Source organism: Electrophorus electricus, chromosome 16 (genome assembly GCF_041902795.1).
Source record: "Electrophorus electricus isolate QZ-2024a chromosome 16, ASM4190279v1, whole genome shotgun sequence".
NCBI lineage: Eukaryota > Metazoa > Chordata > Actinopteri > Gymnotiformes > Gymnotidae > Electrophorus > Electrophorus electricus.
Window position 1 is genome coordinate 21,962,501 of NC_137512.1, and position 15,000 is coordinate 21,977,500.

General features: G+C 41.9%; 1 protein-coding gene across 3 annotated transcripts in view; it reads left to right on the forward strand.

Moving 5' to 3' along the window:
- LOC113581513 (A disintegrin and metalloproteinase with thrombospondin motifs 2) overlaps window positions 1–15,000 on the forward strand; it is a 122,426-nt gene that overhangs the window by 52,401 nt on the left and 55,025 nt on the right. For all 3 annotated transcript variants that reach the window (XM_081698675.1, XM_035532142.2, XM_081698677.1), the window contains exon 3: window positions 622–793. In XM_081698675.1, coding sequence (XP_081554801.1) covers window positions 622–793 — 172 coding nt within the window. The remainder of the gene's footprint in view (window positions 1–621; window positions 794–15,000) is intronic.

Sequence of the window (15,000 nt, forward strand, 5' to 3'; positions counted from 1 at the left end):
CTATGTCTACATCCAGATACACAAACAGAGGTTAACCTGGTACTGTAACTGAGCAATACACTGTGCATATTGTATTTTATTTCCACTTGCCTTTGGCCCAAATTCTTTTTGCTAGTGGTGCTCCATAGTGTTCCAACAGTGTTAAAGATACATTCCCCAGAGGACATGCTGTTGGAGTTGAATAGAAGTGCATTGTTTTTGTTGGCAGTATTTACTGAAATTCTTTTTCAGGGTGGTGGGGGAAAGGCAGAATCAGAGCTGGTACCAAAAGGCTCAAGGGAGAAAGGATATTTAATTTGGATCAGAATGTCCAACCTGGGCTTTAAGCAGAACCTGGGCTTTAAGCAGAAGCTGTGCCTCACTGTCCCCATCCAGCATGTGACTCATGCCTTAGTGTTTCTACCTGCATGTGGCTCATGCCTCATTGTTCCTCTTCTCCGTGTGCCTCGTGCCTCGCTCTTCCTCTCCTGCGTATGCCTTGTGCCTGCCTCACTGTGCCTCTCCTGTGTGTGTCTCATGCCTCACTGTCCCTCTCCTGTGTGTACCTCGTGCCTCTCTCTCCCTTTCCTGTGTGCACCTTGTGCCTCACTATCCCTCTCCTGCGTGTGCCTTGTGTCTCAGGCAGGGATGATCCGCACCGAACAGGAGGAGTTCTTCATCGAGCCAGTGGAGACGGGAGACCACGTGATCCAGCAGGAGGGTGTAGGAGGCAGCCGGCCGCACGTCGTGTACCGCTCTGCTGCTGTGAAAAAGCCTCCAGCCAACCCACTGAGAACCGACGTCCACTCCAGAGGTCAGTCCTGGCCCGGCCAGCAGGCTGCTTTTATAGGATCTGAGCTACCTAGACCAATCTGCAAGTCAGCTCTGCCATTCGCTCGCTGTGACTCCTGGGAAATCCAGTTAGGTTTCAACTGGTTTCGCTTTTGGTTGCTTTAACACATCTGTGTGAAGTTTAGCATAAGGCATTACCTTTCATAATCCTATTTTGTCAATCTACAATAGATGGCACTGGAATTAAGCCATTTCAGTGATATATGTGAGTCAAAAAACTTAATTCAAAAAGGTTTTTTCGATTTCCCTCAGCTTTGCAGGTTGAGCTCACGCAAGGTTGTGTGTTCTGCACACACACCTGATCCTCTCAGACTCATGCTAGCAAACAAAACCAGAGGAGGACCCAGGTCTCATCCAGGCACTATCTTGGGTTTATGTCCTGTGCAGTTACTGTTCCACATTTTCAGCTAAGGCCAACATCATGTTTCATGCCATATGTAACGGCGTGCTAAGATAGGAAGAGACACCCACGGCCGTTCCTTGCATGTGTTAAATTAAGATTAAGATTAATTTAGATTTAAAAAAGCAAGGTCAGGAATCTCTTAATTACTCAAAGGGGATTATAAGCCATGGACTCTGTCCAGCAGCAGATACACTATGACTGTGCTTTAGTCGAGTATGTATTTGCAAGCACCAGCCATTGAGAAAGCTTTAAGATAACCTTACCTGTGGCAGTGACTTGCAGTTGATCCTTCAAGATGTTTTTCTTTTTTTTTTTTCTGAGGATACAGAGCTCACAGAACATTTAGCCAGCGGTAGCTGTATTCTAAAGTGCATGTGCAACAGGAATATGCCGTCATGTATTAGGTTCGCATCTGGTAGCGGTTGTTACATAATGAGATCCCTTATGATTGTGAATGTGCCTGTGTGATGGGATGGGGATTACGGGTTTATCTTATTGTGGTGAATTCTGTGGCCAGTAAATCATTGAGGAGAATGTCTGAGGCACTGTACACTACTTAAAGGCTGAAATGGAGAGAGTTTTTTTTTTTAGAGATTCTGTAGTTAAGCCTTATAAGCTTTAATGAGCTGGCCTTTTCACAGCATAGCCTGATACTGCTTTATGAACGCATCATTCAAGGACCTCAAACCATATTTGATAAGGACTAGAGAAGAACTCAATACAGATCAATGTGCGGACAGTCTAAATGAGTAGAGCGTGCACACACATCTGCTCTACACAGCAGTGCCTGCACGCAGACAGCCTGGAACGAGATCCCTTTCCCCCTTTTTCAATCCCCGCCGCCCCTTAATATGTGAGCAGGTTCGCCGGGCGAACAAAACATCCCCCAAAAGCAGCTCCGCGCGCACGCTTGGCATGCAGGCGACTTGACCCATCTTTAGCCTCACGCATCGCCACGCCGCTCCACGCCGCTCCACGTCGCTCCACGCCGCTGTCAGTCCCACCAACGCCCGAGTTGGTGGGAAGAAAAGGCCGGATGGCGGTGCACTAAGTGAACACGTGTTGCGACCCGTGTGCACGAGCCGCGGAAGAGAGCGGCGCAATCCGCTCCGCAGGCCACACAGCCGCCGTTGCCATGGAGCTTGTCGGAGAGGAGATGGCGGTGTCTCTCTACCTCCTAATTGATTGGGATAGCCTGTGTGGAATGTGATAGCCTTCACATGGCTTTTATAATCCTGCAGGGCAAGGAACCTCATTTTATGATCTCTGTGCCCTTTGTTTACCGTGGAGTCTCCTGCATGGCTGTGTCATGCAGGAGACAAGGAATGCAGAGCGTTTTGTACATTTTTGTAGGATCTTTTGCACAGCCTTTAAGGTAAAAGAGTTAGGCTGTTCAAATTGATCCTCTGCTGTAATGGAAAAGATGATTGGAATAATTGGATTAATAATTGGAGGGGATTTCCTGAAGCTGTAGTGATGTGACTAGAGATGCTTAAAGGTTGTTTGTTTGGTGCTTCATCATTCATTCACTCATACCTGTCAAGCTCAGGGGAGTAGATCAGAGTGTGGCAGGACCAGTGCACCTTATTCTGTAGGCCATCATATTATAGAGTGGGGGGGGGGGATTATAAAAGGTCACATATTCTACAGTTCAAATTTAAGATAAAGTATTTAAAAAATTGATCATGGTGTGAAAGGAACTGCTAAGATTGAAACCACACAAAGCTCTACTTCAAACAAATGCTGCTTGGCCATGCACAAGTGTGATCCAGGTTCGATTCATGTCAGAATTAGCCTTCTGAAGCTGAGTCAACAATGAAGTGTTTCTACTAGCTAGCCTTGTGAGATCTCACCTATGAGTGAAGGTGATAGGAATGTGCCTGCGGTAACGTTTGTCCAGGGATATGAGGATACCCTTACACAAGGTGAACCCGTAGTCTAATAATTGCCCATATTTAAATTCTCAGCACAGTAAAGAATGGGAGTCTTAAAAACACAATTACTATAATTCAGGAACCTTCATTAATGTCATGCGGTAGTGTATTGTGCTGCTCTCTCATGACAGTGATGTATTATTGTGCTGTGTCAGTTCCGTATTGCACTGCTGTCAGCACACTACAACACCCAACATGCTGTTCGTCACCTGGCTAACGACTCAGCCAATCATACATGTTTCTTCAGCTCCTCATCACTGGAATATTGATATCACCTGTTTCTGTACATTCAGCTGTATTTAAACCTGACTAGAACTTCCCAGTATTGTGAAGTATTGCCACTAGTATCTACTGTGCATACTGAGCGGTCTTTTCTTGATTTCTCACCTGTGTATCGGTTTTGTTTTTTGCTTTTTTGTCTTGTGATTTTTGCCTGCCCCTTTTTGGAATAGTTTGCCTGGTTTATGATTGCTCTCTGTTTTTTTGACTCGGACTGTTTACCTTAATGATTTGCTTTCCTGGTTTTGACCCTGGCTTGTTCACCCACCACGAACTTGGAATACAATAAATCCATCGCTCTACATCCGCTAGTGTCTGACCTTGCTTGCCACATCACAACTGCTCTCTCATGACAGTGTTGTATTACTGTGTTGTCTCAGTTCTGTATTGCACTACTCTCTCATGACAGTGCTGTATTGCTATGTGGTGTCAGTTCTGTATTGCACTACTCTCTCATGTCAGTACTGCATTTCTGCATGGTGTCAGTTCTGTATTGTGCTGCTCTTTTGTGTCAATGCTGCCCTGTATCTGTGAGTGGTGTCAGTGCGGCATTGTGTGCTGCTGTGTGGGTCTAGGGGTGTGCGTGTGAATCTGGAGGGGGGAGATGGATCAGTCTATTCTGAGCGCAAGCGCCTGACTCCGGAACAGCCAATAAAGCAGTAAAACACTCAGGAGAAAGGGAACATGTCTGAGTTTCCATAGGAACGCCTAGCAGAAGGATCTTAGTCTGAGGGGAAGGCAGGTCCTAGTGGAGAGAGATGGTTATGGAGCTTTGTTACTAACACCTGCTCTTCTGTTCATTCCACCTGTAGTGTGTGCGTTGTGTGTGTGTGTGTGTTGTTTTTAACCCAGTACTCACACACAGTCTCACTATTGTTGTATGAGGTGAGGTGTGAGTTTATGAAATGCACTGCTACACTGGGTGGTGCAGTTATTCTGGCTAAAGAAGAGGACACACCAGGTTCTGCGTGCAGATCTTGTCATAAATTTCGTGGCCAGGTAGTCATGTGACCCATGGTCTAGCACGTCTGTGTTGTGTTCCTTCATCAATGGGATTTGCTTTCTCAGAATTTTTATCTTGCTCCTGCCGCGTTGGACCTGCTACTGTTATTGATAGTGAAAAGGCTCTTGGTTTCTGCTCGTCACTATAAGCTTGAAAGTCATGTTCTTCCACTTTACCTAATGCCTCAGTCAAAATATTTTCTGAGGCCGAATTACATGTAAGTTGATAATGATCAAAACCAGCACCTGTATAAATTACATCAATGCTAACAATCATTTACTGTGAGCAAGATCGCACACCTCAGTGCTACAAATTTGTTATGAGCAATTGTGAACCCAAACACAGGGAGGAGAAATGAGACCTGGAGCTGGGACTGTGATGCATTGCACTGAGCATGCTGGTGTGGATTAAATGGGTTATAGCCTTTGTTGCTCAAACAGTGTATTTTCTTGCAAATAATTATAATAGAACTCAGATGAGATTGCCAGTCAGCATGGTGTACATTGTCTCCTCATAATGTACAGTGTCAAGATGTATTGTTACACCATTAATATTAGCAAATGTATGGATGAGAGTAGTTTAGACTACACGTCGTTCAGGCATGAGCTGGACATCAGTGGGAAGATGATTTTCATAGGTAGTGCAGATATTTAAACTCGCAGATGAATCTACAGCTTTTTGAGATATTTTGAGAGCTGCTGTATTTAATCTAGATTTTGAAACCCACCGGATGCTAAAGAACAAAGTTTTCTGAAATATTAACTAATCTGCCATTAAGATTGTTTTGTTCTCCTTCTCTGACCTGTACAGCAGTTGAGTGGAACTCTGCCCAGGGCACTGGGATGCACTCAGAAAGTGCATCACTATTATAGCATTAAAATAACCTCTAGGAGACTCTGATTTTCATTCTGTTTGGATCATTTGTGTTTGTTTAAAATAGACAGTATGGGAAATTAATAGCTGTCCCGGTAAACTAATTTTGTATTGGCTCTGTTTCTCCGGTCAGTTGTTTTGGTCTGGAGAAGTGGGTGGTTATCAGAGTATCCACCAAAACCAACGTAGTAACACTTAATTGTCACATTTACTCAGTCCAGATTTGTAAATCTCATTTGAGTTCATGTGTAACACCCACATAAGCAGTAGAATAATAGTGACTCATAGAGCAGAGTGTCTCACTAATCATAATTGGCTTGTGTTTTCTTTCATATGGTGTCCCTCTGTTGGATATGTTCATAACACAATTAGAGACAATAACATTGATTCCAAAGTACTATATCCAGCATTTGTTATATAACAGTAAGCTGTCATGCTGGGTGTTTCATTTGGCCTTGGTTTCAACATCATCACTGCAACTGCACCACCCACTACCAACCCCCCCCCCCCCCAAAAAAAAACACATACAAATGGAACATAGAACATTCAAACATAGAACTAAACATAGTAATACTGCATGTCTGTAACCACTACTTGATTTAGCAACAAATTCCCAGTGGTCCTACCTCTAATGGGTTCAATGAAGACTGATATTCCTGTGCGTGGTATATGTTATTATTATCACTGTCATCATGGAAACGTCATAAAATATCTGACGGAAAGTATAAAAGCACTTCATATCTGTGGATCTGGGACCTATTGGCTTATGTTGTTCCTCAATGACTGCTTCTCCAACCTGCTGTAGAGGAGGAAAACAGGGCATTTAATCCTCCTTCTAGACGCCTAATACTAGCAGCCTCCCACACAGAGGCTGCCAAAGCCCATTACCCCTTTTATTGAAAGAATAGTGCACTTAATAGACAGAATGAAGGGATGGAAAACAACATCTCTTGTTTCCCTATATTGCTTCTTCTGGTTTAAGTCCTAATATTTCACTTAAGAGGTCAATGATAGGTTAGTATCTTCTGTCAGTCTGCTGCAGTGGCTGTATGTGTTCAGATGTGTTGCAGAGGGAGCAGGTTCTGTTGGTTGCTGCCTTCAAAGAGGGCTACATGGAGTTGCACAGAGCCTGTGCACAGAGCCTGTGTTCAAAGGGCTAGTCGTGACTAGAACACAAATGGAAGGACATTTTTGTTCAAACCAATTGGGACAGATATTCACAAATGCAGACAAATATATACGTCCATGCACACACGGGTGGGCTCAAACACACACACACACACCCACACACACACACACACACACACACACACACACACACACACATACACACACCCCAGAGATATGATGAAGGATGGATCTTTACAGTTGCTAAACTGTTTAGATAAATTTGCTCACATTTTGTAAACCGACCCCAGCAAAAATTCTGCTAAAGTTCAACATAATGCACCATTCCTAGTGTTTATATTTGCAGTGTTTGCAGGATGATGGCATCCAGGTCACCCATGTCAATATGGTCAAAATGATCACGGCCCTGAGCACTGGTACCACGTGAGGCTGGTGACAAAAATAAGAAGATTGAGACATCTGTGTGACTTGACCACGAGAGAGCATAGACACACTCAGATTGCAGCCAAGTTTTGGAAGGAAATCACAGAAAATTATAGCATAGCATTATGGAAAAAGGCATGGAAAGACAAGAGATATTTGTGAACGTGATAAAGAAAACGAAGGGTTAAGGTGGGAATCCCAGGGGGTTGTGTGGGTGAGAGGTATTTGTACAGTTCAGATTGACATTTTGCATACAGCTTCAATTACTTAATAAGAGTATATTGCTGTGCCACTTAAAATATGGAGACGTGAGTATAAAATGTTTTTCTAATCAGTGTACTGCACACCCACTCCATCATCATTAGTGCAAAACATGAAAGCATAAATTCTGACATTAGCTTGCTACAAGCAGGCATGCCTCTTCAAGCTTGGCTTGAAGTACTTCACACATGTCTATGCTTTGTCTGGTGAGTCAGTAACACATGTTAAATAGACTGGTGGTCATGTACTTGTGCAGATACTCTTGAGGAGATGTGAAAGTATTGGTTTTGTCAATGGTCCTCCTGTGCCTGTCAGCTCAGATCCTTCATGTAAACACTGTCTAGTTCGAGATCATGTCTGTATCAGTCTGTCTCCCTTAGCAACGCTAAAGACCCCTGCACCTTTTGGATCTTTTGGCTAGCACTTGACAATTTGAAACTGACAGAGTTTCACTGACACTCCTGGTGGCCTGTGTTAGGGAAAAGGTGGTGTACCTGCACAACACACACACACACACACACACACACACACACACACACACACACACACACACACACACACACACACACACACCATTTATTTCCACACATAACTTCTACTAAAGTGCTTACTTGTAAACCTGAAATGTTTCGCTTGGCTTCTTAGAGGTGGTTGCTTGACTTTCTGTGCTCCATACTGCCCCCAGACTTGCTAATGCAAGCTTACAGCTCTCTGGTCAGCTCTCTGATGACTTTATATACGCAGAACACATTCACATGTCAGTATATAGGCATTCCTCACAACCAAATAGAACACATTAGTGCATATCTGGGGAGATGTGGAAATGGCTGAAGACAGTTCTTACATTCTATTATATAACATTCACAGCTTATCTAGGAATGTAAAGATTGTTGCTTGAGGTCACATATTCTCTTCAGTTCATATTGGTAACATGGTTTTGTCCTTGCTACTGTTCACCTATCCCCAGAGCAGCAGCTGCGAACACACACACACACACACACACACACACACAAACACACACACACACACACACACACACACACACACACACACACACACACACACACACACACATGCACATGCACACACACACACACACACAAATCAGAAAATTATTTCCATCCTGCTCTTTCTTCTGGGAGTGTTTTTGGAGCTGTTCAGTACATGTGTTTGATCTGGACAGATTACAGAGCACCACTACTGCTGGTTTTAGTGGTTATTCCATTAAGGAACCTTGGCTCCGTAACATCTGTTTGATGAGACCTAATATTACAGAATAATGACACACCCACTCTCCCTAGAGTCAAAACCCTGTGTACAGGGGTCAAACAGGAAGCAGCTGGGTTTAACACTTCCTTCACCAGACCTGTAATTTTCTCCATCTCTTTCACTCTTACCAGTAACACCTGGAATGAAACTAAGAAACAGGCAATAAGTTGTCAGTATTTCATTCTCATCTTTCATTGCTCTTTTACAGCATGTGTTTCATCGTGCTATGCTAGATGTTCACATGTCCTTATGTAACATAAAGGAAGTAACAGAAGATGGTGTGATTTGATATAGTAAAAAGATTTTATAGTAATGCTGGATCCGACGTAAACTGCAATTGTGCAATTGCGTGATGTGGAATTCGATTGGTTCTTCATAGCACAAATAGACTAATAATATCTCATGAATATGGTAAATAAGAGGTCATAGTAAAGGATGGCATGGAATTCTATTGGAGTTATCTTCAGCTCATATGGATATACACACCTCTTAGTTGATGTGATCATACCTTATATTAAATATGGTAATATTGCTGTTTTTAGAACAACTGTAGCATTTGCTCCTTTCCCAGTCAGATGTTTAACTTGTAGCTGTGAATGGTTTGATGTGAGAGGGATGGGTTTCTAAAAATCTCTCTCTAAGTATGTTATTGAGCTGTCTCTCTTACAACCACACCACTATTATTACTGAGTGAGGAACATCAAGGGAAACAGCATTGTGACTCTTCAGATAAGCATCTGGGTTAACCAGAGAAATTGATGATTACTGCCTTTCAATACAACATACGCACATTGCATTTACAACATTTAGCTGACGCTTTTATCCAAAGCAACTTACAACTATGAATGAGTACAACTTGAGCAATTGAGGGTTAAGGGCCTTGCTCAGGGGCCCAACAGTGGCAACTTGACAGTGGTGGGGCTTGAACTAGTATCCTTCTAATTACTGTTCTTGCACACACCCTAATATTTTATGTGTCTTGGAGCTAAAACAGTCCAAACTGCTGAAATGCTCAGCATATTCTATGAGTCTTGATAAAGGTGCCACTCCTGTTCTAGGAAAAGGTATGGCTTTTTCTGTAGCTTTATAATGTGCAAAGCTGTGGGTTCAAATAACTTTAGTAATGGGGCATGGATCAGATCAGCATGTCTTTGCAAATGCTGTAGATCAGGGTCTAGTGTAACAATTGATGCTGGTAACTACTGCCGTAGGAGAAATCACATTGCTTCAGACAGCCTGAAAAAGCTGCATGAGAAACCCCATGCTTAGGGCAGATGGTGCAGCACTCAGATGATAGTTGCACGTGCCCAACTTTTGATAGACACAGATTTGATAGATACATTTGGCCAAAGGTTAATTGTAAATCTTTTAAAAGCAGATTCAGTACCTACAATGTTTTTACCATCTCTTCCTTCTTTCTGTTTAAGAAGGCTGTGGGAGAAACAGCAGATTCCTGAATCAAGGAGGGGTAGTGTCTGCTTTGGCCCTTCTTTGAAATGTCGTGCTTCAAAGCACGATGTTCTACTTTCAAATATGGAGTGTAAATAAATTAAATTCCGGTGCTGGATTTTGTCTTAATTATCCTGGCTGGGCTTACTCAAGTTTGCCTAATACAAGCACGACTGCTGCTCACTTTCCTACAGCAGTCATGGTTTTTCAGAGTTTTGCTTTGAAACATTTTGTTCTCTGTGCAATGCCCTTCATTTTGTGATGCATGCAGCAAGTTTTCTATAAAACATTCAATCTGAAATGACCAAGAACATGGCTGTGTTAATAGATGTTGCCTGTGCTCTTATTTAGGGATGCTTCGAGCTTCGAGGTGATTGAATGCCCAGCTGACACTGCTGTCCTATCAGAATTTATTAAGGCATTTCTTATTAGTGTTCAGTGCTCCCTCCAGAGGAAGAAAAAACATTTTGAAGCTAGGAGTCTGGATTACATATTTCAATGACAAAATTGCATATACTAGATCAAATGCCTATGGCGGTTCATAAAAGTAGGCTTAGCTTGAATGAACGCTTTCCAAACAATACAATCACATATGTGTGAAATTATATTAGAAGATTTGGAATATTAATTCCTGATGGCTGTGTCTGATATTGAACTTTGTGCCTCACAGAATCCGGACCCACATGGGTCAGCCCAGCTACGTGTTCCTGTTTGTGCTGTCATTTGCTTCATGTGTTAGTGCTAATTCTCCTGTTTGTAGCCACATCTTCCCATTCGGTGTTGGACTGTTGTGTTTGGCTCGTGATTTAGCTTTGCTTGTTTGTGTGTTTCGTTTGATTACTAAATATCCACTGTGTTCTGGAGCTCACGTCTGTGCGTCCTCTCTGCCCAAGACTCCACCCAGCATCACATGTTAGCTGTATGTGTGTTTATTTGGTTAAGAGTGTGATTTGAGGCTGTGGCATCTCAATTGTTTTTAGCCACAGGAGAATATGCCAAATCTTTCCACAGCTGACAGTAGGGATGGCTGCTTGTGTCAGTGCATGGAGAAAACATCTACTGCGAGGCTTCCACTAGGCAAAGCAGGCAATTAATGTTTATAGTAGAACTGTGCCGCTACTTTGCAATGACTACAACCTGCATATCTTTTTTAACATTCTTTTTAAAGGCAACTTCAGGAGGTTGACAACAAGTGATGCAACTGCATTCTGGATCAGTTGCAGGGGTCTGAAGGCACAGAGGGGAATGCCTGCCAGGGGCAAGTTGCAATAGTCCAATCTCGAGATGACATGGACTGCTCAATCACCTGATTGGCTTCTGTGGAGAGAAATGGCCAGATTTTCCCAGTGTTATAGAGGAGGAACCTGAATGACTGAGTCAAGCCAGCAGTGTGAAGAGGGAATGATGGTGGTTGTGCAGAAGTACCCCAAAGGTTCTTTGCCTTGTCAGTTATAGTGCTCCAAGATTTCTCTAGTCAGATCCCAAGGTATTGACTTGGGGAGACATCGCTAGTGATATATAGAAGCTCAGTCTTGCTGAGGTTCAGCTTCAAGTGATGAGCTGCCATTCATGAAGAGATGTATTCTAGACATGCCAAGATATGAGCAACCTGAGGAAGGAGAGGAGAAAATCAATTGAGCATCATCAGCACAGAAGATATCATGCAAAGATATGATCTCACTAAACGAGTGGGTATAGAAGTAGAACAAGAGAGGACCAAGCACTGAATTATGTGGGATACCAGTGGAGAGTCTGTATGTCAGCTGATGTCACCCGTCCCTTGAAGCAAACCATCACCATGATGTGCCAGTAATTCCGAGGCTTGTGAGGATGGATGTGAGGATGACTGTGTTGAAGGCTGCTGGGAGATCAAGAACAATCAGGACAAATGACACCGTGGCTGATGTAGCAGCATGCAGCTGCTCAGTAAAAGCTACAAGTGCCATTTCTGTGGAATGCACTGCTTTTAACCAAAACTAGTTAGGTGCTTGTAGGTCATTCTGAATAAGACAAATATCTGATTGTAAATGGAATGTTAAAAACATTAAAATAAAAAGACAAAAATGATACTGGTTGGTATTTGCAGATGGCATTTTCAGGATGGGTATAACCCTTGCTGTTTTGAAGGCCTTCAATAGTTGACCACATAACAAAGTATCATCCATAATGGAAGTGACTGATCAAAGGGAGCAAGATGGATTGGAGCAACGTGAAAATGATGGACAGGTGTTAGGATTACTAAACAAGATAAGTTGTTAGATTTCTCCTGTGGAAAATTGGGTAAACATGTTAAGGCAGTAAAAGGGAATGAAGTATACTGTAATTTAGAATTTGTGGTAGGAGGAAAGGATCGATTGATTTTGTTAATCTTCTCATCAAAGAAAAACTTTTTGTAGTTTAGGACCTTGTGTGAGTCAGAAGCAGATGCTGCCAGATTTTCCTTGTAGATGATGTCTTAGCAGCATTCAAAGTTCTAGAAGTTTGCTAGAAGAACACAATAGGAGAGGAGATTTGTGTTAACGTGATTTCCTCTACTTCCTTTTAACTGCTCTTAATTCTTAATTCTTAATTCTCTCCAATTGCTGCTTAGGACATCTGACAATCAAAGAGCTGGATGAGCAGACTTTCTTGGTCTGGAAGATTAGCCGTCCAAATGTTTAGCATATTTTATGTGCATTTATGAAATTTCAGCAGAAACAAATGTAAATTAAGTCATGTTTCTATCTACTATTATTATGTGAAGAAACATTAGATGATATATGCTACCGTGATAAGGGGCAGCATCAATACAAGCAAAATGGAGAAATGTAACTAGTTTTTTTTTTTTATTTGATACCTTTTAATTTATTTGAAAAACTCCTTTTCTCTATTTTTGCATTTTGGCTTTAGCAAAGTTCAGATTTTTCCACCATATCCTAGCTCATATATATATATATATATATATATATATATATATATATATATATATATATATATATATTTTTTTTTTTTTTTTTGCGATATTAGGGTGTTTTTATATTTTTGGCATTTAAAAAATGTTTTTGTTTTTTTTTCAAAATTTGCAAAATCCTGGTGTATGGAAAACATGCTATTGAGGGCAGAGGAGGTCAGTGGATGAAGAAAGCAAGAGAGGAAAGTATCAGTTTGAGGGTTGCGTGCTAGAGAGGTAAAGGAGTTGGGGTGTGGTAGGGATTTGAGGATGGTGGAAACTCAGATGGAAGGAGAGATGGAGTGTAGGTTGAGGCCAGTGGGTATAAGTAGTGGATTATTGGCGGTATGAGTAGGGGAAGGGTGAAAGATACCATGTGGTGGTCTGAGAAGTAGCGTGGGATTACACTGATGTCTAGAACTGAATAGGGATGCCCATTTCTACTGTGAAGATTCCTGTGCAATAGATAACAACAATATGAAGTTTGGTGGGAGAGCAGACTACAACGGCATGGCATTCGCATGAGGATCTATTAAGATGAGATGGTGAAAGAAGTGTAAGGTGCCATTTCTGGGACAAAAGTAAGCCGTCACCTGCAAGCTGCTCATGAACTAAGAGAAAAGGCATAGACAGAGAGCAGAACAGTGTGTGTCTCTGAGTTCTACTAAGTGATCCAGGTCTCAGTTAGCACCAGAAAATGGAAAGAATGAAAGGAGGCCAAAGCTGAGATGAAGTCAGTTTCCTTGACGGCAGAGCCCCCTTCCACCATTGTTTTGGACTGTGGAAGCAGTGGGGTGTAGACAAGATTGCTGGGAGTATAGCCTCTGTGTTGTGGGGATACCTTTTGGGCCTGTGAGATGTGAGAACTGGGATTGAAGTAAGGCACATGGAAGAAAAGCAAGTATAGCTAGAGGTAATGTAGAGATGGACTAAGGGTAAGAGTAGATAGTAGCAGGTTTTAATGTGCAATATAAGTGTAGGTGCTTAGCAAGTGGATAGTAAGCCAGGTAGTAGTTTACATAGGTAAGAATAGCTTGTAAGTCCTTCATAAGACCTGCTACATTCTTAATTTATCAGTGTTGGTCCATCTCCTACAATTCACACCTAAGACCAATTGACTAATTGTTACACCTGACAGACTAATTGTCACACCAAGACAAGACTGAAATTGACAGAGCCAAGCTAGTGGTATGCTAAAAACCCAGAGGTTACCTTATCGCGCAGTTAATTTAAGGTAATATCTGGTAATTGCAGTTCTACTGAACATAATATGCATATATAGATTGTATTCTTATACATGGCACACATGGGAGTGATTACAACCTTGCTACAATCTCACAATGCAATTTATAAGATGTATATACCTTGCTCCTACACTCACTAACCACTTAATTGGGAAAACATAACCTAAAGGTGCACTTTATAGATGTACAGTTGCTGACTGAAACCTGTGGTCGTCCACAGTTTGTCAGCCACCCACTAACACTACACTAACTACACTACCACTGATGTTATCACAGACTTTTCATATCTTGTGGGACATAAAAACAGGGTTCTGTGTGGACATTCATGCAAGCGCTACGTGCTCCAGGCAAGGGACTGGGAAAACAGAACATGTATACTTTTTAAAAATCTTTGTTTCCATATTTAATACTGGACCATGTGATTTGATGTTTTGCCCCTTTTGCATCAGCCTCTGGTGCAAATGGTGGCAGTCATGTCACGTCATGACTGTATTTCCCCGAGTATTTTCCTATTGACTGCATGTTCTAGGTTTCTGTTTTACACTTTGCTGCTATATGTGTAGAATCACTTTTTCTGGTTCTGGTGATAATGAACGTAATGACAATTTTTTTGCTGTTTAATCTGTTTTGTCTAATGGAGATAGCTGAAGTTCAGTTTCCATATTGTATTCTGTATGCTGCATTCAGGTCTTCAGTGTTTTCTTTTTCACATATCCATATTGTCATATCATATGCAGAATTAAATTAGACTCTCCCTGAGTTATGGATGACGGTTAAACAGCTGGAGACAATACTGAGTAAAAACAAGTAATAGATAGTCCTGATTTTTATACAAAAACAATATTTTTGTGATTAGTACTGAAAAGTTAAAAGTGCAAAAATATAAATAAACATGTCTAGGTTTCGGTGAGCAAATTGTGCAGCTCTTGGGCACAGATTGTACTCTGACAGTCTGTGACAAAAAGTCTTGCTGA